The sequence below is a fragment of the Phycomyces blakesleeanus genome, assembly GCF_001638985.1.
Source record: "Phycomyces blakesleeanus NRRL 1555(-) unplaced genomic scaffold PHYBLscaffold_5, whole genome shotgun sequence".
NCBI classification, from domain to species: Eukaryota; Fungi; Mucoromycota; class Mucoromycetes; order Mucorales; family Phycomycetaceae; genus Phycomyces; species Phycomyces blakesleeanus.
Genome location: NW_017265138.1, coordinates 369,900 through 396,416, shown reverse-complemented (window position 1 = coordinate 396,416; position 26,517 = coordinate 369,900). Strand labels below are relative to the sequence as shown.

General features: G+C 38.6%; 10 protein-coding genes across 10 annotated transcripts; 5 read left to right on the top strand and 5 right to left on the bottom strand.

The window, feature by feature from the left end:
- Window positions 1–47: 47 nt before the first annotated feature.
- Window positions 48–2,943, bottom strand: PHYBLDRAFT_77300 (hypothetical protein). The gene is made up of 4 exons (XM_018443243.1): window positions 2,779–2,943; window positions 2,407–2,691; window positions 2,103–2,321; window positions 48–1,960 (listed from the first exon to the last, which is right to left on the bottom strand). Exons 1-4 carry the CDS (start codon window positions 2,879–2,881, stop codon window positions 1,419–1,421), a joined length of 1,149 nt encoding a protein of 382 aa, XP_018294650.1. The 5' UTR covers window positions 2,882–2,943; the 3' UTR covers window positions 48–1,418.
- A 1,444-nt stretch (window positions 2,944–4,387) lies between these two features.
- PHYBLDRAFT_142123 (hypothetical protein) lies at window positions 4,388–4,729 on the top strand (the record flags this gene model as incomplete). The annotated part of the gene is made up of 1 exon (XM_018430744.1): window positions 4,388–4,729. One exon carries the CDS (start codon window positions 4,388–4,390, stop codon window positions 4,727–4,729), a length of 342 nt encoding a protein of 113 aa, XP_018294649.1.
- Window positions 4,730–5,153: 424 nt separating this feature from the next.
- On the top strand, window positions 5,154–8,525 carry PHYBLDRAFT_165133 (hypothetical protein; the record flags this gene model as incomplete). The annotated part of the gene is made up of 2 exons (XM_018435165.1): window positions 5,154–5,651; window positions 7,203–8,525. 2 exons carry the CDS (start codon window positions 5,154–5,156, stop codon window positions 8,523–8,525), a joined length of 1,821 nt encoding a protein of 606 aa, XP_018294648.1.
- Window positions 8,526–10,463: 1,938 nt separating this feature from the next.
- Window positions 10,464–11,411, bottom strand: PHYBLDRAFT_109043 (hypothetical protein; the record flags this gene model as incomplete). Its single annotated transcript, XM_018428090.1, has 2 exons — window positions 10,464–10,811; window positions 10,977–11,411. Coding segments are annotated over 2 exons (783 nt in total), but the record flags the coding sequence as incomplete, so codon positions are not given.
- A 790-nt stretch (window positions 11,412–12,201) lies between these two features.
- On the bottom strand, window positions 12,202–13,287 carry PHYBLDRAFT_109153 (hypothetical protein; the record flags this gene model as incomplete). The annotated part of the gene is made up of 6 exons (XM_018428096.1): window positions 12,202–12,393; window positions 12,466–12,569; window positions 12,653–12,779; window positions 12,979–13,022; window positions 13,099–13,146; window positions 13,263–13,287. The coding sequence occupies 6 exons, from the start codon at window positions 13,285–13,287 to the stop codon at window positions 12,202–12,204; spliced, it is 540 nt and encodes a 179-aa protein (XP_018294646.1).
- A 203-nt stretch (window positions 13,288–13,490) lies between these two features.
- Window positions 13,491–14,193, top strand: PHYBLDRAFT_63186 (hypothetical protein; the record flags this gene model as incomplete). The annotated part of the gene is made up of 3 exons (XM_018441079.1): window positions 13,491–13,660; window positions 13,763–13,932; window positions 14,009–14,193. The coding sequence occupies 3 exons, from the start codon at window positions 13,491–13,493 to the stop codon at window positions 14,191–14,193; spliced, it is 525 nt and encodes a 174-aa protein (XP_018294645.1).
- A 1,052-nt stretch (window positions 14,194–15,245) lies between these two features.
- PHYBLDRAFT_142118 (hypothetical protein) lies at window positions 15,246–17,029 on the top strand (the record flags this gene model as incomplete). Its single annotated transcript, XM_018430743.1, has 7 exons — window positions 15,246–15,284; window positions 15,344–15,473; window positions 15,545–15,565; window positions 15,638–16,255; window positions 16,364–16,592; window positions 16,682–16,826; window positions 16,910–17,029. 7 exons carry the CDS (start codon window positions 15,246–15,248, stop codon window positions 17,027–17,029), a joined length of 1,302 nt encoding a protein of 433 aa, XP_018294644.1.
- Window positions 17,030–18,062: 1,033 nt separating this feature from the next.
- On the top strand, window positions 18,063–20,142 carry PHYBLDRAFT_142117 (hypothetical protein; the record flags this gene model as incomplete). Its single annotated transcript, XM_018430742.1, has 8 exons — window positions 18,063–18,073; window positions 18,126–18,239; window positions 18,358–18,367; window positions 18,433–18,462; window positions 18,547–18,624; window positions 18,860–19,511; window positions 19,618–19,985; window positions 20,062–20,142. The coding sequence occupies 8 exons, from the start codon at window positions 18,063–18,065 to the stop codon at window positions 20,140–20,142; spliced, it is 1,344 nt and encodes a 447-aa protein (XP_018294643.1).
- Window positions 20,141–22,230, bottom strand: PHYBLDRAFT_180150 (hypothetical protein; the record flags this gene model as incomplete). The annotated part of the gene is made up of 10 exons (XM_018438271.1): window positions 20,141–20,425; window positions 20,559–20,634; window positions 20,734–21,029; window positions 21,109–21,192; window positions 21,309–21,345; window positions 21,424–21,465; window positions 21,539–21,590; window positions 21,660–21,789; window positions 21,876–22,091; window positions 22,197–22,230. 10 exons carry the CDS (start codon window positions 22,228–22,230, stop codon window positions 20,277–20,279), a joined length of 1,116 nt encoding a protein of 371 aa, XP_018294642.1. The 3' UTR covers window positions 20,141–20,276.
- A 2,163-nt stretch (window positions 22,231–24,393) lies between these two features.
- Window positions 24,394–25,502, bottom strand: PHYBLDRAFT_142115 (hypothetical protein; the record flags this gene model as incomplete). The annotated part of the gene is made up of 5 exons (XM_018430741.1): window positions 24,394–24,456; window positions 24,613–24,730; window positions 24,848–24,904; window positions 25,291–25,311; window positions 25,420–25,502. The coding sequence occupies 5 exons, from the start codon at window positions 25,500–25,502 to the stop codon at window positions 24,394–24,396; spliced, it is 342 nt and encodes a 113-aa protein (XP_018294641.1).
- Window positions 25,503–26,517: the final 1,015 nt, after the last annotated feature.

The following is a 26,517-nucleotide window of genomic DNA, read 5'->3' as shown; positions in this document are numbered from 1 at the left end:
CTTTCTCTCTTTCTCTTTATTTTCTTTCCTTTTACATTCATTTACTATGCATATCAAGTCTATGTATGAGCCCAAAGACGCCAGGACACTCTCCATCCAGAGAGGTGGTGAGGAAGATCCAGACGATATGAGCTTGTTTAGTACATCGGATTCTACACCCCGGCAGACTCGTAAAAAAGGTACTGACACTCAGGCCTTGGTCGAGTTCCTCAACAATACGAGCCCGGAAGAGTTTCGACATGTCAATGAACGCACGAGCGCAACGAATCTGTTTTTCCGACGCCGCAAGAACAAGCAGCCCCCACCTGCTGTCACTCGCCCCTCTCCTTCCCCATCAACCTCATGTCCTGTCCCAGGCTCCGCTCCTTCATCTACAACCACCCTGCTTAACGATGCTCTTCTAAAAGAACGCAAGAGCTACATAGAGATTGTCGCCAATCCGTCCCGTTCGCGCGAGTCCTCAACCTCAAGCCTTCAACCGACCTTGACACCACACATCCGCCACAGCGACTCCCAGCTGCCAATTTTGCCGTCCAAGTCTCAGCGGGAGTCGAGTCTCTACAGTGAATCCTTGCGGCATTCGACTTCAATCCGTAGCCAGATGAGCTCCAATCCACGCACTCGTTCTCTGATGCGCCAGGACACTTACAGCAGCGTTAATAGCAATACACGTTCTCCGCGAGACGCCAAAGAAAAGCGGCGAGTAGAGGCTGTCGTATCTTCCCTTGCAGCTGATGGGCGGGAGACTATTGAGGCTGGACTCATCCAGCGCCTTGAGAGGTACAGGGTTAGCAAGGCCGACAAGCCTAGTGATGTCGTTTCTACCGATCTTGCTGCCGAGCATATTAGAGCACTACATGTCTCCGCACCCAAACCAGCCGGCATGGTAAAAGTACGACATGTCCAGGTCCAAACCATGTCTTGGTCTGAGACTCCTTCCTTGCCCACCTCTACTATAGTTATTGCACCAAAGAAGATAAAGAGCGAAACCCCCCGGACAGTCGAGTCTCTCGAGCGCCAATTGGAGGAAGAGAGACAACAACGGAAGCGTGCAGAGGCCGCATTGGAAGAGACGATGGATAACTTTGAGGTGTTGAGTGGGCTAGCTTACAAAAAGCTTCGAGAACTATGGGAGGAAAAGATGCGCTGGGAAAATGCATGCGTGGAGCTAAGGGACAGGCTGCTGGAGACAATGCATCCTACTTCGCTGGACTACACACCTGTATCTCTCCCAAGTGATTATGTTGAGAGCACTCTTTAATATAGAGTTTTCATCCAAGACCGTCTTATTATTATTTTATTAATATTTTCTTTCTTCATAAAAATTCAACAAGAAAAAAAAGTACTATGGACTTGAACGTTTGTAAATGGTATATAAAAAAAGTTTATGGTTTGGTGTATTAGAGTTTAAGGCTGCTTTATTTTCTCTTCAAAACAGTACTACACCAATCTACAACAACACCAATATCCTCTCTCCAGATATCCTCTGAGGGTGCGCAAAGGCTTTCCATAATATGAATGTGGGCCACACTAGGACGTATTAACGGAGTAAGGGGAACTCCTTGACTTCGCATTTTTTCTGAAAACTTGATAATGCTTCCAGCCAACATCTCTTTATCGGCGTAAACTAATAACATGGGGCATGAGCCATAGTAGTCTCCATATATAGGAGATATTTCAGGGTTCTTGATATAGGCAGAATACTCAGATGGAGTCATTTTTTTGAGTTGTGGAAGATAGGACGTAGCGGCAAGATAAAATATTTTCTTGGACAGAATATCAGTATACTTTGCAGCCTCAAGTGCAGGCTCGTCAAGCTCTACGTCGACCCATGGTGACATTGGGACGACACCTGCTGGCATAGGAATTGGGGGAAGAGCCGCCAACGCAGGAATGGTGCGTTGGTTACACAAAGACCAAGTTGTTTGAAGAACCAAATTTCCACCTGCACTATCACCGACTATGAAAAAATAAATAAAGATATTAAAAAGTAAGAAATACTGGTGTGCAGCAGATTGGGTTCATCAACTTTAAACATTTAAATCTTGGTCATATGGTGTCTTTTGGTATATAAATGAGAAAGAAAGAAAAAGAATGCTCACTTATGATGATCTTGGACGGACTGATACCCAAATCGTGGACAAGGTATATATAGGCGGCCAGACATTCTTCTTTTTGTTTTGGCCATTGGACTTCTGGTGAAAGAGAGTATTCCACTGAAAGGATGCGTGCATTGATACCGCGGTTTGCCTTAAATTGGTTGATGAATTCAATAAAGGTCTTAATATATCCAACTGATGTTCCAAAGTAGAATCCACCACCTGTGTACCGATACACAATTAGCACAATAAAATTAAGAGTACCGCATGTGTACTGAATAAAACAAGCTTTAACGTTCTGACCTACCATGCATATATAAAATAATAAGGTCTGCGTCGAAGGCACTAGTTTCTACTGACCCGGTCTTGCTCATTTGTTTAGCAGAAGGGAAGATCCAACGGCCTTCCCACGTGTCCTTCTTTATGGGAGTAACCCATTTGACCTGCTCTCCTTGTGGAGTACCGATAAATATCATGAAAGCTCTCACATAAGGTATGTCAAGAGAAAGGAAGCATTGAATGAGAGGAACACGAATAGAATATGGTATAACACCAGCAAGCCAGCGAAAACCACTCGCAGCATGATTTCGAACTATTTCAGACCACATGAATAAAGAGAGATTGAGTCAGAACTAGTAAGTAATTTATAATAATTAACTGAGGTGTGTTGACACTTTACCTAGAATTTTACCGTTTGTGGTGCACATGCAGACCAGTAAAAAGGCAGCAATAAGAGATTGAAAACCAGGAATAAATCCCCAGATATTTTCAAGAAATCCCATTGAAAATTTGTATTGGTCCAGTAGATGGCCTTTAAATATATAAACACAATATATGAATAGATGGACAAAAAGAGATAAAATAGGTCTCGAACTTTGTGCAATTTATATGTTGTCAAAATTCTGGACAGTAGGGGAAGAGGCTTTTATATACCGCTAAGCTTGCGTCACAAACACAGGAACAGACACAGGCACAGACACAGGAAGAGGCACATGAACGTACACAAGTAAAATAATTGCGCATATAATTTGTAGCTTTAGTGAACTAAAAATCTTTCTAATGTCTTCTTTTTTTTTTCTTCTTCTTCTTTTTTGAATAACGAGTATGTGTTTTGAAACGAGTCTGATAAATACACCTGATAACAAATCCATTAAACTATCGGCGCAGGCGTAAACTGTGAATTACCAAATTTGTAAGACAATTATAACTCCGGCGCTTAATTTCTTTTGAAAGCTATCCATTGAAGATTTAATGGATATCTAAGCCTTTAAAGCCGAACCTTCTCCTCTGAATTCTTCAAGACGTATCTACCTAATATTTTTTTCTCAAATGACTTAATATAAGCTATATAAGGTAATCCTTGGCTAATATGTACAGGAATATCATCTAGAAATATAAACTATTAACATAACGCACCAAAGAACTCAGTATAAATATGAGTCTTTTTTGTCTTGAGCTTTTTCGTTCATTTTCTTTTATTTTATCTACTGCACTCTTATATGCAAATAAATATGTTCCCATTACTTTCAAAGACACTAATAGAGATAGTGACAAGAAATTAATCTTCAAAAGACATAATCCTTCTAAAAAAGAAAAAGAGATCAACTTCTAGAAAGTTGCATGGTATAACATTCAAGCCAAAGAAGAAGAAGAAAAATGGAAGAATCCAACTGCCGAAAATAATCTTGCTCTAATGCAAGAGTATGCGGGTCTCTCTGCACCTGTTTGTCAAGAAGATATTTTCTAAAAAAAATTAGGATATGTCTATCTAAAGAGTGAGCTTATGTGTCAATCTGCGTTCGCCATCTGATTACATGATGGATAATAGCTTCAATACCTCTGTAAACTATCATCTCTAACGACGCTTATGTATAGTTTTTCTTAAGCGCATTATTGAAGTAGTAAACGTGTTGGACTGTCCTTGTGGTATGTGTTTGTTTTAATAAAATAAGCTCAAATAGAAGTAGATTGAATGTAAATCATCCTTTATAACAGTATTATTCATACAGATGTATGTTATCAAAGTCAGAATGATTGTTTTATTTCTCATTCTCATCATAACGATAATTTCTCTGACATAAACCTATGAATACTTTAAGCACGGATTCGAGATGATCGCTACTTTTGGTAAAGAACATCTCAAGTCAGATATCAGGCTTTCTAACATATACTCTTTCGGAGGAAGCAATAAATATGGAATATTTCATCGCAGCTTTCCTGCTGGATTGCAGTTCCGCTGTTCATATATGAGAAATGCCAATCTGCTTTATTAGTTTGATACCACCTGCATGGCTCTTCCCGCTAAAGTACCGGACCCACCTATTGGGTCCACCACAACACTAGGTCAAGCCAATATAACCACTCCACAACCCTCTACTACTACCTCTACCACAACCAACACTAGGTCATATCTCGATGTCGCCACAGCCACTCCCGCCCCCGGTCAAGTACCAGTCGTTCTTTTCTCTAACTTGCCGACATCTACGGATCGCGTCTGGCGCGAAAGTACATCTCGTCATTCGGTATTCTTCACCCCACCAACTGATTCCACCCTTACCTACGGCGACGACGACCAAGACTCCCAGAATATCCTAACTGATGACGAGATGGCAGACGGCGATCATTCTTAAATTTATGATTAATATAGCCTCCATGAACTGCCGCGGACTTGTCAAGTCCGGAAACACCAATAATCGCTCTCTCTTTATTAGATATCTTCGCTCCCTCTCTCTAGACATACTTGCCCTTCAAGAAACTCACGCCAACACAGACGCTCTTCAACAGACGTTTCATCTTCAATTTCAAGCATCCGACTCACTATGGTCTCCTCACTGTGGTTTGGTTTCCCTCTCTCCCCTCATTTCTTTTACTGATCCTCTTTTTTCTCTCTGTGGTCGTTGCATTACTGCCACTGTTGTTCACTCTTCCAATTTGTTTGCCCCATTTCGTATTTGCGTTTTATATGTCCCTGCTTCATATCGTCCTCGATATGATTTTCTCACCTCTCTCCTATCCTCCCCACATCTTCTCCCTTCCCTTCCTTCTCGCTTTCTTATGCTAGGAGATTTTAATTATTCCTCATATGCAAATGCCTCTCGTGCTGGCCTCGCGCCACGTCTATGGCTGCATTTTGTCGCTAACCACTTTGTAGACTGTGTCACTTTGTCTGACGCTCAACCTATGCCTACCTTTCATCGCGACCTTTCCTCTTCGACTATCGACTACATATATGCCTCCAAGGATATAGCGTCTTGTCACTCTTCGTCCACCGTCACATTTGTTCAGCCCCTGTGGACCGATCATTGCCTTGTACGTACCTGTCTTAGTTTTCCTATGCTGTCTCACATTGGTCGAGGTTTGTGGCGTGCGAACCCTCGTTTGGCGAACATCCCTTCCTTCCGCTCCTCCCTGTCCGACTGTCTTTCATCCTTCATACCACTACTCTCGCCTTCAATTTCCCCCCAATCACAGTGGGATCTGATCAAAGTCGAAGTGGCTCGTTTCACACGTTCATATTCACGCACAACCCGCCCATCACTTGCCACTTTGGAGGTAAAGCTTCAGAGTAAACGTGACCATTTGATACATAGATTTCGCCATCAGCCTGCTCAGAACTTCCAGCTGCCCATCGTCGAGCGTCAACTTCAGCAAGTTCAACAGGAACGCACCGAGATACTAGCACTCCGCGCCGGAAAACACTGGAGAGAACAAGGCGAAACTTCCGCTGGGTTTTTGAAACGCACAGTTGCTTTTCGCCAAGCTCGAACCACAATAACCAGCCTCCGCCACCCCTTCACCGACACCTTATGCACTGATCCCGATGATCTTACAGAAGCTGCTGCTGCATTTTATGAAGATCTTTACACACCCGACCCTCCTGCTCAGACAGCTATCGACGACCTCCTCCTTCACTTGCCACCAGACCTCTTTCTTTCCGAAACTACCTCCACGACCCTCCTTAAACCCTTCACCTTGGATGACATCCGAGACGGCGCCACTCGCACTCCTAATGCCAGTAGCCCTGGGCCGGATGGCCTGCCTTATGAGATTCTGCGATTAATTATGGATCATCCGATGTGTGCTGTCTTACTTGTTCGAATATTTAACGATGGGCTTGCCCTCGGTGTGTTCCCTTCGTCCTGGCAATCAACCTGCGTCTCTCTTCTTCCCAAGAAAGGTGACCTCACCTCCCTCCGCAACTGGCGCCCGATCGCTCTCATCAATACCGATGCCAAAGTGTTCACTCGCCTCATCAATCGTCGCATGGTGCCTGCTGCTTCCTCCTTTGTTACGCCCTTCCAGACCGGGTTTGTCCAAGGACGCTTCATTGCTGACAATGGCATGCTGACCAAGTTGGTTATGGCACAGGCTAGACAGGACGGTTCATCTGGTATAGACCTTCTTTTGGATCAGGAGAAAGCTTACGACAGAGTCCATCCCGACTACCTTCGCCAGGTCTTGCAGCATTTCAACTTTCCCCCTTCCCTCCATACCTGTATATCTCAACTTTTCTTCTCTACACAGATTCGAATCAATGTCAATGGACACCTATCCCGATCATTCCTTCAGGCTCGTGGACTCCGGCAGGGTGATCCTCTTTCTCCTGTACTCTTTAACCTTGCATTCGAATCTTTGTTGCGTCGTGTGATTCATGATCCTTCCTTTGCCGGATTTTCTCCATCACCACGCACTGCTATTCCACCACCTCCGCCCATCAAGCTCTTGGCCTATGCCGACGATCTGCTAGTCTTTCTGCCTGATGCCGCCCACTTGTCCCGTCTTCATCATCATCTTCTCACATACTCTCATGCCTCCAATGCTCGCATCAATCTCCATAAAACTGAAGCTTTCTCCCTGTCCAGTCTTCCACTGCCAGAATGGCGCCCCGTCCTACAACAATTCGACATCACCGCCTGGTCTGACAGATCTTCCTCCACTCCCCTGCGATATCTCGGCTTTCCTCTTATTCAATCCTTACCTCAGCGCAATTCTTTCTGTGACAACATTCTTTCCAAGATTGAATCTACCTGTAATATCCACCACTCTCTCTCTCTCTCTATTCGTGGCCGTGCCACAGTGCTCAACTCTCTCATCCTCTCTAAGTTCTGGCACGTCCTCAGAGTTGTCACTGTACCTCTATCCTTTTTCCGTCGACTTCGCTCGATCATGAGTAAGTTTATACAATACCGCTCCTTTCCTCCCATTTCTCTCGACACTTTCTGCCAGCCTATTCTGCTCGGCGGTCTAGGGGTCCTTGATCCTCAGGTTCAACAGGCTGCTCTTCAGTTGCGCTGGCTCCGGCCTCTCGTCCGCTCTCCGCTGTCCCCCTCTGGCCTGGTCCCGCCTTGGTTCTCTTACGTCCTCCGCCTCGACTCCTCATCTGCTGATCCACTCGTTCCTTTGATATTTCCATCTCTCCGATCCTCTCATCAGCGTGATTTCGACTCTCCGCTGGCCACCCTACTTGCTGCCATTGATCTTCTCCCTCACAACTTCTCTGACGTGGTAGTCAACCTCCCCATCTGTCTCTCTCTGCCTCTCTCCTATCTCACTACCGCACAACCAGACCACCCTCCCTTTCCATCTGCATGGCGCGATCTCCGGGTTTCCGACGCCTATGAAGTAGATCCTAGTTTCGGCGTGCTTGCCCAACGCCCCCTCCACCGCATACTCCGTCGTCCTATTGTCCTTCACCGGTTCTTCGAACGTCTCTACACTCGCTCTCTTGTCTTGCACCCTGTCCTGTATCGTGCCACCATTCCCCCCGCGATCTGTGCCATACAGTTTCCTTCGCTAGATATGCCTTCCGGTACAGCTGTCGATGTGCGTCCTTTCTTGACGGCTCTTGTCCCCGGCATCCCTTGGTATCGTTTGTCCACCCAGTCTTTCCGCCTACTCTGCAATTTCCACTCCAAATCCGCACGCCCCATAAGCCCCACACTCGTCCCTCGCCAGCTTCGTCGGTTTTGGTCCTTCCCCCTGCCGCATGGGGCCCGCAACGTTTGGTTTCGTGCCCTGCACAAGAACATTCCTTGCCGTTCTCGCCTCAATTCTAGGATCCCTACCGCTTTCCCAGACCCATCCTGTGCCCTCTGCTCTCACCCTCTGGACAATCAAACTCATTTTTTGTTCCAGTGTCCGGTCAAACTGTCCGTATGGTCGTCAATCTGGACGTTGTACTTCGCCCAGACCGCGACACCCACTGTCTTGCTTTCTGGTTTGCAATCCTTCACATTCCCTCCTTGCACCGATTATTCTCTTTCTGCTGCCTCAATTTTTGGCTGCACGCTGCTGGCTATATGGCGCCATCATTGGCTGTTCATATTTGATCACGTTCCTTTTGTCTCCTCCGCTGCCTTTTCCACTGCTTCCTCTCTTCTCGACCGCCTCAAGAGCGAACTTGCTCTCGACTTTCCCCCCCTTTAGCTTCCTTCCATACCTCCACAATATATATAACCACAAACATATAAATAGAAAAACATTGTAAAAATATAAAAGCCAAAAACAAGTCGTGATTTTCCTCTTTTGCCTTGCAGCATAGAGGCTCACTAATAAACTAGAGCCTTCGGCTCCCTACAAAAAAAATTGATACCACCTGCTCTAGAGACGTCAAGAGTTTTAGTGTCGCAGAAACTATTGATTATAGAATCGGCTACGAGTAGTGTACGGTATTCCCAAAGCCTTTTCAGATTTGGCCCTTTAATGAGCAATGAAAACATATATAACAAACAATTATAGTATAAACACAACCAGGCTAGTTTTTAGCTCAGTATGGCCACCACCAGCACTGATTCACTTATTTCCCATAGTTATGCTAGTAACGGCCTTAAGGCCAGTAGAAGCACCACCAAGATAGATTGTAATAAGAGATCCCGATCTAATCATGTTAATTTTGGAGATGACTGCAATCATTTTGCACCCAAGTTCAATCATAATGAATCCAGCAATAATAATGACGCTGATTATTAAAATCATAGATTACTGAGCGATGAAATCTCACCACCTTTTCAAACTTTGCCAAGCTTTACTGTTAAGATACCCAGTAGTTATTTAATAGAGTCAGTTGAAGAAAACTTAAGGCTTCAAACACATATTATATTTAAAAGTAATAAAAAAATTCCAAACTGGAATTATTAAGAATCTTCAACCATTTACAAGGTGTGAATAGTAGGTGCAAAATACTGAATTTGCTCTACAGAGCTTTGAACTAAAAGAGAGAGAGACATGGTGAATAGCAGACGCGAAAAAGTTGTAGACTAAAGAAGAAGAAAAAATTACTGTATGAATTAATTTTCATAAGAAATTAATTGTAGACCTTCAAAGAAAACCTAAAAATGAAATCATGCAAGTAATCCAATTGTGTACAATTTTGTTGATCTTGGGTTTAATTGTCTATATTATGGTTAATATAACCAATACTCATTACTTTAGGCAAAAGTTCCATAATCAATAGCCGTAAAGCGGATGTTCTTCGTAAGTGAGCTGGTACCTCCAAGAAAAGACCGCCACAAATTCTTCTCTGTAAACCTTTCTGGACAACCAAGTGGTTGTATGTGGTTATTCATAATAAACTAGAAATTTAGTACTACGCCAAAGTCTCTGTAAAATAATCTCAAAAGCTTTAAAGACTCTTGATTTGTACAGATAATTCTCGTCTTAATTTCTTGAACTTTCTTGCTTTAGTCTCCTTTTGGTGCTGATTTGAAGTACAAAGATAAAGTCTTTCAGTATCCTTGGTTCTAGAGTTTTCTTATATATATATATGAGAAACATATCTCTTTGAACAGGATACATATACGCGCATTTAATCGCTATCTCTTAGACTTTTAGCCTTTGATTTGCAAGAGAATCTTGAGCAATGCTTTGTATTTCACCTTTCATTGCCTTTCAGTTTTGTTTGATCATCGAAGCACCCACACCATCGGCTTAGATTGTGTTGTCAAATTAAAGGAAAGAAAATAAAAACCAAAATCATGTTATATTGTGATATATAGCTTGTAATGAAAATTAAATTCATTCATTCAATAAATTAATTCTCTGTTCGTCCAAAACTTTTTCAAAGCTGTCTGAACATTTTTGCATTTGTTTCCTTTTAGGTTAAAACTTTGCATTGAAATAGCAAAAGCCATAATTTTCGATTTCTCAAATTTTAAATAGTTTGAGTTCTAGCAGTGTATGAATTCGCGTGTGTCCTTCTTTTCTTTTCTTTTACTGGCTTATAGATGTATTAATCAAGAAATATAAAGAATACTATAGAGTGTATTGGACAAGGAAGTTTATGTACAAAGTGTATAATACTATGGTCAAAGGAGGGTATATTCTCCCCTGTCCATGAGTTTCGGATACTATATCTATCGTGAAAGTCTAGGGTGCTTGTATCTCAATGGGTGGATCCACCCTAGTCTGACCATCGTCTACCATAAGATGCTCTTGAGTGTATTCCTTCTTCTTTGAAGCATTGTTGATCCAGCTCAGATAAGCATTCCACATAATGCCCAGACTGCTTACGAATGGCAAACGATACTGGAGAGGCATAACCTTGAAATTAATGAGCTGGACGACAGGCCACACCTTGTAGTTCATTACAAGCGCAGGTAAAAATGCATCCCTGAACTTTTCCTGGACACCTTCCCACTTTTTGGTTTCTATGAAACCCATGATAGTAAAGAACATAGTGAGACCAGCGGGTGCAAAGAGCGCTTGGTCTGCAACCTAATAAGATTTTTAAGCAACATAGTCCGCTGGATACACTGTTCCATATATGGATATACATATCCTTATACACATCCACACATGTTTCTAGATTCTTCCGACTCTACTTTTCACATTTGAACTTACCATGCGCTTTATAGCTGTAATGTCTTTCTGTCTACCAACAGCCTTCTGGACTGCTTTGGATGCAGTAGCTGCTACCGCTGGCATAGGGAAAAACTTGTCGAGAAACATGAACCATTTTCCGAGAAGTGGCGCGACACTGAAATTGTAGGCTGCAAATCGAAGGGTTCGCGTGGGCTCCCAAGTAGGAGGAGGGGTACACAAAATCTCATCTTGCTGTAAGCTATCAGGCAATCTGTCTTCAAGGTGAAGTCTGTGGGTGTGATCTTTGCTGGCCGCAAGTGATCTTAGACCCTCTTTCTTTTTGACGTGGTAGTCATAGTGTGTTATACTCTGAGCAAGTGTGTCACTGAGTGCGCCAAGAATACCATTTGTCACGCAGAGAGTGAGAATTGGTCGTTTATCGTAAGATCGATTATAGAAGTCGCGGAAAGTCCTTAGTGACTGCATGATGAAAGAGAAGAAGAGAAAGTAAAGGTGACAAGAACAGAGTTAAGAAGTATAATTGTCTTGATGTGACTACTTTTAATACCTTCTATCTCATTGATATCTACGTCACAACTAAGTCTACTGTAGGTTTTGGTGTGAATACTAGGAAGGTGCGCAGAAGACATACTCTATAGGATGTAAAATAATGATATTAATCTTGCAATCACAAGCGTTCGCTTCCTCTAGACGCCAATTTACCGATTTGGGAACAAAGTATTCATTCCTATTGGACAACTATATTTTCTAGAGCATTGATTTATTTTCAAATAACGCACAGCATTATAAAAGCTAGGATGGTAATTTAAACGATCTTTGATCTCAGGATACGCAATCTTGACCTCATAAAATCCTAATAATGGGACCAGAACTAGTGCAAATCAAGGGCAGTAGATAAAATGGAGCAATAAATAACATAGAGTGGAGACGACAATGATTTCATTATTTGAGTTGTAAATATTTATTGTAATAAGCCTGGTTTTGTCGAAATATCCAGATTAGAATGAAAGAATAAAATATTAAGCAATGTAGTAGAATTGATCAATAATGGCGTCAATCCTTTTATTAGTGGGTTCATTTGTCATAAAATGTTTTACATAAAGTCATCATCCGAATCATCAGAGCCATTGGCGGGTCTTTGATTACTACGCATATTTCCTTCATCAAATAGATTCGAAATCTCCTGTTGTGCTTTTCTGTTCTCAAGAGCCAACAAACGAATTCTCTCATTCTAGTGAAAGTAATATATATATAATTCACCATTTAGTTGGTTCCACCACATTTACTTCATTTTTATATATAAAAAGTCTTTATTAATTCTTACCTCTTTGAATTCCTCTTCGCGTGCTGCCTTTCTATCAATCTTATCTCTCTGAATCTTTTCTTCCATAAGATCAACTTGGCGCTCATCCTTTGTCTTGTTCAATCGATTCACAATTGCATTGATTCTCTCGTGAACTATAACACGCTTAACCTAAAACAAGAGTCAACCTATTTATTTATTTTTCTTGGTTCTAATATCTTTTTTTTTATATTTTATTTTTACCTTTTTATGATTGAAGAAAGTGACTTGACCAGTCTCCATACCAGGAGTCTTCTTCAGATTATCCCAAGGAGTATAAATGATAGTAACATTGTTTTTCTTGTTGCCTAGTCTAATGAAATCAGTAAACAAAAGAAATGACTACCATTGATACATCGAAAGAAAGAAAGAAAAACAATAATTCACCAACCCTCAATACTGTTGGCTTTTACAAGCTGGGCACAGTCTTCAACGACAGCCTCGGGAATATCAAGCCATGTTTGACCGGGTTGGAGACGGACATATACGTGTGCACTCGAGAGTTTATCGACGTGGAACTAAAATAAGGTTAGAGACTCCTCATTTTATTTTATCTAAAATTTATATTCATGCATATTTTCATAATCTGTCAAGCCTTACCCTAAATGAAAGAATACAAGTCTTGAGTATACATAATTTGAATAACATGAAAAAAAAATACATGGCATTTGCCCTCCTTCTGTCTTTTATTTCTTAAATATTTTTTTAAAAAAAAACATACCACACATCCTCTGGAAAACCATATTTGATCAAATCCTCGTCTATATAAAATCAATTATTAAATATATAAGTACTTTTGAAATTGGTAGGAAAGATAATAATAATAATGTTAATTACTTTCAAACTTGTCTCTGCCCATGTAAATGGTGACAGGAGGATCGACAACTGATAAATAATAAGAATAATAATATTTCGAATAAAATTCCAAATAAGTTCCAGATTCATTCTTGGTACACCGGGTAGTTCTTGTTGCTTTATTGTTATTTTTCTTCTTCTTATACCATTGCTCTTGAAGTATAAGACCATAATGGAATTGTAAGGTCGGACAGAAACCCTTCTCTTCCCAGGGGAAAATCAAACCACAGATTGATTATGCTGAAAGTGTGGCGCATTGGAACCTGTGACACGTTTTCTTTGACTTAGGAACCGAGAGGAATAAAGCAAATGCTTGTCGGATAAAGTAAAATGGTGGAGAAAGGAAATCAAGACATCGTCCATCGTCCATCACCATGCCGCCCACCAAGCCTTCATTCAAGAGTTCCACAAAGACACAGGGAAAGTCTTACAAGGGCATGAGAAACACTGATGTTCTTTCCGCAGGATCAAAGATCTATGCAAAGAAAAGAAAGGTCAACAAGGAGACAATTCCCAGTGTCGACTTTGACTTTGATAAGCGAAAGTGAGTTATTTTCTTTTTTTAATATTTTATTTTAAGAATATTATATAAGCTTACTTATATGTACCTTTCTCTCTCTCTCTCTCTCTCTCCTTTTCTCTTTAGAGAATTCTTGACAGGTTTCTCTAAACGTAAGCAGGAACGTAAGAAGAAGACTATTGAAAAGTACCAGGAAATTGCACGACAAGACAGACTTGCTGCTCGCGCTGAGTCCCGTGCCGAGCGAAAGAGAACAGCAGAGCAAAACGTAGCACATATGGCCGAGTTGATGAGAAGTATGTGTTTGGAAAATCAATCGATCAAATGTGCCTTGAGAAACTCATGCTCTTTATCATTATTATTATCAAAAAGACAATCGAGGTGTTGGACTTTCAGACGACGAAGACGAAACTGTATTCGATGACGATGATGAAGAAGAAGAAAGTGAAGAAGCAATTGCAGATAAAAATAAGCCTGACGTTAAGGAGTTCAAGTCAAAATCTGCTTTGACTACTGTCACAGTTATCGAGGATATTGATCTGGATGAAGAGGATTAATTCACCATCCTCAAAATTCCCTTTTTAATTTTTTTTGTCGATTGAAGCCTTCCTCTACATATTCTCACATCGCAAAATAACAGCACTTTGTTTCCTATATGTATTTCATTCCTCCCCCTTTTCTTTTGCGATGTCCATTTGCATCATTTTCTACACAATCATTCTTTTTTACTCAATACAGCCAACACCACATTTTGCTCTCAAGCATCTCGTTAGCAGACAATGCTATTCTTTTGGCAACAGGATTCTACACATTTGCACTTGATCACTTTTTGTCAGACAGGATTATACAAAACAAAACAAAGCAAAGCAAAATGTGCTTTATGTACAATATAGGCAACTTTAGTTCTTCAATAGAATAAGGATATTGATTATCCTGTGCTGACAAGCACTTTATTACAAGGACAAGTAATTGCATAATGTGATTATTCCCTTTTATAAATATATATATATATATATAGTAGGTATTCATTGTTAATATATAAATAAAGCACACAAAGACCTTCCAATGTGGTTAAATCTAAATAAATTAAAGGGCCTATTCAATGAACATTCTGCCAAAAAAAATCTTGTGTATAAAATAGGCTGCCAAAAAAATAGAAAGTGAGAAAGGAAGAAAACAAGTTCTTCTTATTTGTTTAAACATCTTTATTCATTCGTATTTAAGCTATGGAAAAAAGGTACCTGATACACATCAGTGCTCGTATTGATTTCTGTACCTAATTTGTTTTTTTCTTTTTTCTTTTCGAGATTGGTTCAGATCGCTTGGAAGGGTTTATTACAGTACCAGTTCATGGGATATTACAAATTTTTCGGATATTCCCTGTGATACAAGAGTCTACAGTCCAGATATAAAGCTATACGGTGTACCATGGTATTAAAATTCTGTACAATATATGTGTATATCCTTGGTCTGATTTATTTACCTGTTTAAGCACTCGATTAACTAACGATTTATTCTTTATTTATATATAATAGGTGTCTTCAGGTACAAACTAATGTTGAATACGGAAAATGCTTTCCAAATCCCAGACTAAATTTGCGATGTTTTTATGTTACAGATATCGAAAGGAACCAAGGAAGATAAAAATGTACGTATTGTATCACACCTATATTGCTAGTATTCACGAATAAAATATAATTGATACAGGGATTTGAAGTCTTCTTTTACCTGAAAAACGTTAATCCTGAGAATAAAGCAGCTCAAGATGTATATGTTAACGCCACTATATCTGTTGGTCTTCCAGAATCTCATTATAATAGTTATGTTGGTAGTGTTTGTAAGGGTTAGTTTTCTTTCTTTTTTCAATATATATATATATTAATCATTCAACTAACACATCTTATATAGATTCTCGTGGAGAGTTAAAAGGTAATACCTTGAATAAACTATACTGTCGTAAAGAAAGTTACTTGACAATTTTATTCTTTTTTGTTGTTACAGCATCCCATGGATTTAGATGGACCCACTTTGCATCGCTGGATGAAATAAAACAAAGACTTGTTGGAGATACATTGACTATATCAGTTCGTGTAGGAAGAGACCTTTGTGCAAAGAGCAACAGACCAGTAGATCCCATAAAAACAAAGATCCTGAATCTCGAAAAGTACACTGACTCAAAGATGTTCCACGACGTACTCATTCACATCAATAATGACAGGAACAATCGGAAAAAAGGAGACAACCCTCCTAAAATTAACTATTGTGGTGAAGAAGATGATCATGACTTTTTGTACTATAATGCATCAGGAAATCGTACCTTTTACAGCCACAAGGTCATTTTGTGTGGAGCTTCTGGATGGTTCAAAAAGATGCTTGAGCCCAAAAATGGAGCTACGCAAAAAGTAGAACTGACACTTAATAATGTTGATCCCGAAGTTTTTGAAACGTTACTGTGTTGTGTATACTCTTCTGAGCTTCTTGTGGACGATTTTGTTGGTGCGATTGATCTATTAATACCTGCTAAAGAATTTGGATTCAAGACACTTTGTTCCCAGATCATGCGGTTCTTTAGACAAGATATTAACCACCAAAATATTTGGCTAGTGTGGAGTATGGCTAGTAAGTATATATAACTATTTACTTTATAAGAAATAAAGTCCATTTTTTCTTCTTATTGCAAGTATCATTTTTTTGGCATGACAACTAATACAAACTCCACAATACTAGACAGAACTGCTTGCACACAGACCGAAACTGCATGCCGAAAGTACCTTGAGGAAAATCCAGTCTTGTCTATGAAAAATGCTTGCTGGCTTGCGGTTAAAAGCTCGCTTGCTATTAATTTCATGAGTATGGAGACATTTACCAAACCTGTTGATGAATCTATATTTTTTGAAGCAGCTGTAGCATGGAGAACTCAAAACATGGAATGGACTCTTAATGGTGGTGGTCCAATGTAAGTCTATGAATATTTTTTTTTAAAAAAAAAGCATAAGACTATATCGCTAGAAAGAAAGAAACAACAAGACTAACGCATTGTTTTAGCCACGAGGAAAATGCTGTCGCAATAGAAAGGGGCTTTTCTGAAATGATTCGTTGTGTACGATTTCCACAGATGGATCCGCATTATCTAACAAATGTTGTGGAGAAAGAAGTTGTGTTTAAGAACATGAAAGGAAGCAAAGATCTGGTAAATTATATATTTACCAAAAACAGACTAGTTGTCTATTTACTAAACACAGGCGCGTATGCATGTATTTATTTGGCTTTTAGATACTTGAAGCCTACCGGTTTCATGCGGGCGCAAGTGAGCCTAGCTCTTTTAGATGTTATCCTCGGTATTCTCCTAGTGAGAGTATAGCATCAAAGGCGCTGGTTAAGAAAACATCCTAAGATCGATCAAGAACCGTTTGTTTTGTTAAATATGCTTACACTTAAAAATGACTACCATTGTTCCGACTAAATCTATATATTCTTTTGAAAAAGTAAATATATAAAAGAAACTCATTAAAACAGAACCTTCATTCTATTAGCTAAAGTGCGTTTTTTGTGAGATTTCTAGGAGGTTACACATCTGTAATAAAAATAAATTTGTGTCCTGTAATTACTGATCTTGAATCATCTGTTGTTTATCTATAAGCATAAAGAGAAATTCTAATATATAAACAGCCAGTAGGACCTAACAAGCGTCTTTTTTAACAACTTCTCTCCCAACTCTTATCAAGCAACACTTCACTACTCATATATAGGGTTGCGATGCTCAATGTAAACTATCATATGGATATTTTCATTTCATTTGATTTCATTTTGTTGTCGTTTTTGATTTTTAGCCCAGCATCACTTATCCACAGTTCTTGAACAATGAATATGTATTCACCAGAAACTGTGATATATATATCTATACTTCATGTCAAAGATATCAATCGATATTATTTGTGGATAGTAAAGTACAAAAGAATACTGTGCTTAATTTATCCCTGAAACCATATTGTAAACAAATCATTTATCTTGACATGACTTTGAAGTAATCCCTAAAAACTTTACAATAATTGGATCAGACACAATAAATCATTTGGTTTAGTACTTTTATTGAAACAGTAAAAAGAAGCAAAATACACAATGTTTTGACAAAGCTGTGCTGTTATTACTGCTGTAAATAATGGTACTGTAACACACCATACTCTTTAGACTTTATTTTCTCTTAAAAGAAAAGAACTAATTCCCGTTTTTTTGGATCAAATATGCACCCCAGTTCCTAAATCCAGATCTATAGACCTTTTCCTTTTCTTTTAAACTTTACGGTCACAGATTTACGCCATTTCCTGAACCTATTAATATATGTATATAAAGGAGATATTTAAACGCGCAATAAAAAGAAGAGGTATACAATTGACTTTCTCTTTCCTGTTCCAAGCCCTTCTACAAAATGACACTTCAGTAAGTAGTATTCAAATATAATATTAGATAGTCCAGACTAACAATATATAAGCGACTATGGAGATACATCTTACTACACGTACTATTGGAGAGTACCAAGATTCTCTAGCATTCCTTTAAAGACCGAAGTGAGGTCTGCATGGTTTCGACTCGACAAGTATTCCATGTATGTTTAATGACGAATATGTCGCTTAGAGCTACAGTCTCTTACTGATTTTTTTTTATTCTTCTAAAAAAAACTGTTAAACATGATACACTTTGCTATATACTTGAAACCTTAATAGGATGATCCAAGTAGGCAGTATAACTTACATTGCATTTTCTCTATCTTTATTTATACCTATACTCATATTGTGTAGTTTTACAAGGGCACAGAAGATGAGCCAAATGTATAAAATATTTTAACCAGATGAGAGACCTGGGTGAACTGTTATTTTAATTTTATAACATTGCACCATTCGACTGTGCAATAGGCTCTTCAAGTAGACTTGGTTATTCCAAGAGTACATGAAAGACTCAGTGACGAAGAAATGATAGAGCCTCTAAACGCAGTGATAACACTAGAATGCTTCAATACTACTACCAAAAAATATGAGCCGATTACAGAGAGATGTGAGTGAAAGATTTGCCAATTTTTTTTTTAAAAAAAAATGTTTTTGATAAATAAATCGATATTTGATTTTCTCACGCGTGTTGGTTTAACTTGATTTGATTGCTATAGTTTACAAGAATGAGAAAAAAAGTAAGAAAGCTAAAAGAGCACATAACATGTTTCAATTATACAAGTTTAATCCATCTATTGTTGAAATATCAGACGAAACAAAGTATGAATGCAAAAGGTTTATTTCGCTTGATCAATTATCGACTATTATAACAATGGATGAGATCCGATTTTCTGTGTGCCCCGAAAACAAGTCATCTAGTGGATATAACATGAGTCCGTTGAAAAGCCTCTCTCCTATAAATATAAAGAGCTTCAGAGAATCGGAAATATTTCACGATGTTCTTATTCGTGTAATAAACGACAATTCTGTACAAGATGTCTCAGTAGAGCTGTATGTAAACCATGATGACCAGACGGCTTCCGAAACCTCGAGTATTACGGGTACACCCTTGGAACAACCAGAAGAAGAAAGTTTTTTTGTCCACAGACTTGTCTTGAGTGCAGCCTCTGATCTTATTTTCGAAAAACTCATGGAAGAAAAGCATGAGGGATTCAAGAGAGAGATTGTCATTCGCGGAGTAGACCCAAGAATCTTTGAACGAATTCTTGACTTTGTTTATGGTTTATCCCCAGGGCCTAACAGCGTACAGGAGGCTATTGATTTGATTCCAGTTACATATCAACTCAAGCTTGATGGAATCCGCCAATACTTGTTCCAGTACTTACAGCTAAATATAAGCAACCAGAACATGTGGGGCGTCTGGAACTGTGCTGGTAAAGAAGAAGAAACAAGAGAGAACAAAATCAATAGTATACAAAAAACACATTTTTTTTACTTCTTAACATCTATCATTACTTTTGGGACTCCTTTCTATTATAGAAAAGTTCATGTGCCCAGATACTCAAGATATTTGCGAAAGAAAGATGAAGACTAAACCCTTGGACACGCTACAGAGTGTATATTGGTTCTCTTCTGATCCAAAGGTTGTTCTCAACGCTCTCAAAGTTGATTACCTTCAGAAACCCGTTGATGAAGTTGTGTTTTACGAAGCAGCTCTTATCTGGAGAGATGCGCAGATTAAAAAGGCCAAGAAATGGCTGTACTTGGACAACAAAAAGGTTGCCCTTTCCGATGTATTTGCTCAAATCATTGCCTGTATAAGATTCCCTCAAATGGACGCTTCTTTCTTATCTGAAGTAGTAGAAAAAAACGAGGCTGTAATGAACACTACGGGAGTTCAGGAACTTGTAGGTTTTTATTTATTTTTGATGGTTCTCAAGTCAAAGACTTATAGTATTTACATACATATATATATGTTTACAGATTTTTGAAGCGTACCGTTTCCAGGCTTGTGGAAAGAAGAAAATTACATCTGTGAGATGTTATCCTCGAAAGAGATTTTAGGGAAACATTGGTCTTTTATTAGGTTTCGCATATTGTGATGTTTGCTTTTTATTATACATTGAATGAATATATGAAGTTGTATACTTTTTTTTGAAGGGAGGGGATGAGTGCATTATGAAAAGACGTTATTAAATCTAAGCCTGTCTGGCAGCTCTTCTAGCACGAACACCTTCCTTGAGAGTGTCCAATGTCTTGACAGTGGCATCCCAGTTAATGCATGCATCTGTGACTGACTGACCATAGACAAGACGGTGGGGACCTTCGTTGGGAATATCTTGGCGACCTAATAAAAGTAAAAGCATGAATAAAGATTATTATTATTATTATTATTGTTTTTTGAGAAGAGAAAATAAACCTCTTTAGGTGCTTCTTCTCACATATAAAGACATGCACAGATAACTACACAATTTTCTTACCTTCAACCAAGTGAGACTCGATCATAACACCAACAATGTTGTCACCAGTCTTTTTGGGTTCAGCCAATTGGCTAGCCTATATATTCGCAATTGATGAGAAAACACTCAAGTCACAACAAACACACTCGGGTCACAACAAACACACTCAAACACTTGAATAATAAACAAATCTTACAATAGACTGAGCAACGATGGGCTGACGGTTGTGATCCTTGCTGCTGTTACCGTGACTGCAATCGACCATGATGTTGCTAGACAACTTGGCCTTCTGGAGAGCCTTGGCGCAAATCTCGATATCCTCAGCACTGTAGTTAGGTCCGCTCTTGCCACCACGCAAAATGACATGACATGCTTCGTTACCCTCAGTCTGAACAATAGCAGACAGACCCTGCTTGGTTACAGACAAGAAATGATGACCGTTGCTGGCAGCCTTGATAGCATCCATGGCAACAGTAATACCACCATCAGTACCTATTAAAACAAACCCAAAAATTTAATTAGTATACCACAAAATATATATGTTGTATGGTTTGTAAAAGAAAAAAGTTACCATTTTTGAAGCCAACTGGGCAAGACAAACCAGAGGCCAGCTCACGGTGAATCTGGGACTCGGTGGTTCTGGCACCAATAGCACCTAAAAGTACACACACACAAACAAACAAACAAATAAATAAAATAATAAGAAAAATATTCACTGGCACACACACATCTAAAATTTTGTAAAAAAATGCTGGTCTAATTGTGACTTACCCCAAGAGACAAGATCGCCAGTGTATTGAGGGGAGATCTACATCCAAAAAAAAGGGCACCAATGAATATCCGATTCCAATCTTTGTCTTGTATTTTCACGTGAGTTGTAACTTACAGTATCAAGGAACTCACAGCCAGTGGGAACACCCATTTCGTTCTGTGACGTGAAAACGGTAAGTGATCTTATCTTTTTAGATCTAATCTCATTTTTTTTTGTATTCTTAATTTACCAAATCCAAAAGCAACTGACGAGCAATACGAAGACCCTTGTTGATCTCGTAACTATATAATGACAGTTTAGAATTCATATTCCAGTATTACAAGTATTGGTATTATTCCAGGTTGTATTACCTGTTGTTCAGATAAGGATCGTTAATAAGACCCTTCCATCCAACAGTGGTTCTGGGCTTCTCAAAGTAAACACGCATAATGATCAAAAGATCATCCTTGGCAGTCTCTGCATATTCAATCAACTTGACAGCTACAAAAAGAAGTGTATAAGTTAACAGCCTCGTCTATAAAGTATATCAAAATCCACAAAAAAAAATAAGAACAATAATAATTTACCATATTCCTTGGCAGCCTTGACATCATGAATAGAACAAGGACCAACGACAACCAAGAGGCGATCGTCAGAACCACGAATGATGTTTTCAGCTCCTCTTCTACCCTCTACAATGGTCTGTGCAGCCTTGAGAGTGAGGGGAATGTCCTCCATGAGGATCTGGGGAGGAATCAAGGGCTTGATGCACTTGATTCTCTTGTCATCGAGTTCATTGAGGGCTGACATTGTAAGAGTGAGTGAGTGAGTGGGGGGTTGTTTTTTTTTGGGTTTAAGGAGGTGTAAAAATGCAAATTGGCTGAGTAAAATTGATGCCCTTTATTCACCTTCGTGGTAGACGGTTCTTGTAAGATTGGACATGATAAAAGAGCTAAAGAGGAAAGTATTAGACCGACTTCCAGGCGGAGATCATCGTACTTTATAACCTCGAGAATGACTCAACGGCACTCATATGCTATACAAGAACAATTGGCTCTCCAGCATGACTGCTTTGTTTGCATTGACTTGAACAATCCCAAATCATATAATCATATTTTGGTGATTTTTTTTTTCAATAGTCGAAAAAAGAAAAAAAAATGAATGGCTGCTATAATATAAAAATTTCGTGCATCCTATCATATCCTCAATAACATTTTTTTTTGAATACCATGGATTGGTTGATTGGATTAATGGTTTCCGGCGTTATTTTTCATGGCCTTTTAGTGTGTATTGGAGGAGTTCCTGGCAATAAAACATTCAACTAAAAAAAAAGTCTAAATATCATGTATACACTTCTTGATATTCAACTAGTTTAATTTTTTCAATGCTTTAAAAGCTTATTTTATTTCTTTCCCATCTGTACTGGGTACATTAATCTCAAGAGCACTATTTTATTTATTTATATATTTATTTATTTTAAAAAAAAAACATACAAACACAATAAAAGTATTTGTAAATGTCATATAAGCAAGTATTTATTTGTAACAATAAATTCATAAAAAATGTATCAAGCCAAGTGAGATTGTGTGATAATTTGACTTCATATAAAAGCCAAGTATTTTTTTTTAATACTTTCGTAAAAGAAAACATCTTTACACAAAAAAAAATTTTTTTTTGTGCAAACTATATATTTATATATATATATATATATATTGTATTATATATAATGATTAGCTCAAGACTAACAAGAAGATTTCTCTAATTGTGTAATACACACACACACTTATCTATATGTATGTATATAAGACCAATAAAACAAAATTAGAAGGGGACCGTCTCCTCAAGGGTTACTTAATTCCAACAAAAGTCAAAGGGCTTAGAGTTGCTGGCCTGAATATATCATATTCCTATCTTTAAAAACAGACTGTAGGGAAAATTCAACAAAATATATTATTTTGGTTGGTGGTACGATATAATACAGTGTTTCTACTTGAAATTGAGACAATTTGAGAAATGTTTTAGACGAATCAAAATGTAACTGTAGACAATATGTTTACCTTTTGTGGACGAAACGAGAATGAAATTTAGACAAAGAGAAACTAGTTTTCAAAGTAGGCGTAGATGTTTACATATTTACCTGTAATTGTCTAAGCGACTCAGAGGGACAAACTGTTTTCGATACACTGACAGGATTTTTATTTTTATTGTTGCTGCTGTGGGTATTGATGTGGTGATTGCTGGTTGTTTGTTGGCCTTTATCAGATCTTTGGAAAACTGTTGGTCAATGGGTTCCTTTCCAAGTTAACAAAGCAAGTGTCGTCATATTTTTTACAGCATTAACATGTCATTGCCACAGTGTATTATAGGCTTTAAAAACCAGTAAATAAAGTACAGCTCTAGATTGTCAAAAAGTTCAAATGTTCTTTTATAAAATAAACACAAATTGAGCATCTCTTTTTGACCAGCATTTAATCCTCTGTGACGATACAGTCACTGTAACGTAAACACCTTGTCTCTTTGAAACATTTAGACGATTGCAGGCAATATTTTTGAATAATTATCTACTTTGCCTGAAAACCAATTTCTCTTTGTCTAAATATTTCTCAATTTTTTTAAATGCCAAATAAAAGCCCTGTATTATTTATTTATTTATACAAAACTTTCGAAATAGATTATTGGTAGGTATATGCTGTACTCATTATCATTGTTAAGCAAATAGTATTTAATTATGTAAAGTAAGATGGAGGGGAAAGAAGGGGAGGCCACAGTCTTTGTCTCTTCTAATAATAACATGTATTAGGCATACGACCTCAGCCAAAATACTTGAATATATCAATATTTATTAAAAGATAAATTCTATAAAGATAAAATATAATCAATGTAAGAAGTGCTTATTTACTGAAAATGTGACAAGTTGCTTTATTACTAACATATGTCTTCATTTTTCTACAGATTTATAAGCATATCTGTATTTTGTAAATATGCAAGTACAAGTATAATACACGCTTGAAGATAATGTTCACATATTTGTTTATTTATTTATTAAAGGTAAATATTAAGTATACACATATATATAATTCCAGTCGATAAATCCTAACTTCCTATTCAGGAGAGTCCATCGGTGCTCCACATTTTGTTCTTGTTCTTGTGCTTGAGCTTCAAAATCTGCTACAATAAAAAAGAAAGAAAGAAAGAAAGAAAGAAAGAAAGAAAGAGATATAAAAGTACGTACCTGCAAAAACAAACACGCAAAAAAAACGGACCCAACGAGAAAAAAAAACTAACTAAAAACACAGTACGAAGTTGGGGACATCTCACTTATACGACATCCGGTGGATCAGCACAACACCGAGATGAAGGACGACTAAGCGTCAAAAAAAGAAGTTGGCGCAATGCCTTGAAACCCTCGGCCTCGTACTCAGAATCCTGGACACCACCAGAGCTCAGTCAGGGTCCCGAAGGTTAACCTGTTGGCTTGAACCTCGTTATATACAAAATAAGAACAAGATAAAATGCTGAGATGTTTTGCTTTAGCTTATGTTTTGGAACGATTACTCACCGATTAAGGAGCTCACCAAAGTACTCGCGTACTCTAATGAACTCGCCCGCTGGACCGCTATTTTATTTTTGAAAAAAAATATGCAGACAAAACACGTTAGTATCTTTTCATGTCAAGTTGGTAAGTAGTAAGCGTGGAAATTAGTAGCAGATTTTTGCACACAAGAACAAGAACAGGAGTGTCTCTTTAGGCTTCTGGCTATGTCTTGCTGTCAGTCTATTGCAAATAACAAGTAAAAAGTTAGATCTTGCTCATGAGTAATGCGCATGAGGTTGGTAGCATTAGCCATTCACTCGTTTTCTTGAATCCGTCAAAGTTGAAAATATGGAGCGCCTCTTTAAAAAAGAAAAAGGCGAAAATATGTTCAAGTTAGCTTATGATGCCGAAAGAGACACATTTGAGCTGGCTTTAACATGCTGGTGGTCTTTACATTCACTACTTACCTGGCGTAAACGTAGACAGACCTAAAAGAAGGGAAATACAAATAAACAGACGCGTATGCCCTTTAAATAATTTTTTCCTACGCCAATAGAGAGGACATCATCATCTATTAGTGATGCGAGCATTCTCACCCTCTGTAAGGGAATTTATGAGTGCGAAGGAGGCGCTGCAGTAAAAAAAGACGTGATTCAGAGGGCGATTCTGTAGAATGCATGTGATTTTTTTATAATAACCCCCTGAAGTCCAACTTTTTTCTCATAGTGGGTGAGAATGCTTGCATCACTAATAGATGATGATGTCATCTATATTGGCGTAGGAAAAAATTATTTCAAGGGCATACGCGTCTGTTTATTTGTATTTCCCTTTCTTTAAGTCTGTCCATGTTTACGCCAGGTAAGTAGTGAATGTAAAGACCACCAGCGTGTTAAAGCCAGCTCAAATGTGTCTCTTTCGGCATCATAAGCTAACTTGAACATATTTTCGCCTTTTTCTTTTTTAAAGAGGCGCTCCATATTTTCAACTTTGACGGATTCAAGAAAACGAGTGAATGGCTAATGCTACCAACCTCATGCGCATTACTCATGAGCAAGATCTAACTTTTTACTTGTTATTTGCAATAGACTGACAGCAAGACATAGCCAGAAGCCTAAAGAGACACTCCTGTTCTTGTTCTTGTGTGCAAAAATCTGCTACTAATTTCCACGCTTACTACTTACCAACTTGACATGAAAAGATACTAACGTGTTTTGTCTGCATATTTTTTTTCAAAAATAAAATAGCGGTCCAGCGGGCGAGTTCATTAGAGTACGCGAGTACTTTGGTGAGCTCCTTAATCGGTGAGTAATCGTTCCAAAACATAAGCTAAAGCAAAACATCTCAGCATTTTATCTTGTTCTTATTTTGTATATAACGAGGTTCAAGCCAACAGGTTAACCTTCGGGACCCTGACTGAGCTCTGGTGGTGTCCAGGATTCTGAGTACGAGGCCGAGGGTTTCAAGGCATTGCGCCAACTTCTTTTTTTGACGCTTAGTCGTCCTTCATCTCGGTGTTGTGCTGATCCACCGGATGTCGTATAAGTGAGATGTCCCCAACTTCGTACTGTGTTTTTAGTTAGTTTTTTTTTCTCGTTGGGTCCGTTTTTTTTGCGTGTTTGTTTTTGCAGGTACGTACTTTTATATCTCTTTCTTTCTTTCTTTCTTTCTTTCTTTCTTTCTTTTTTATTGTAGCA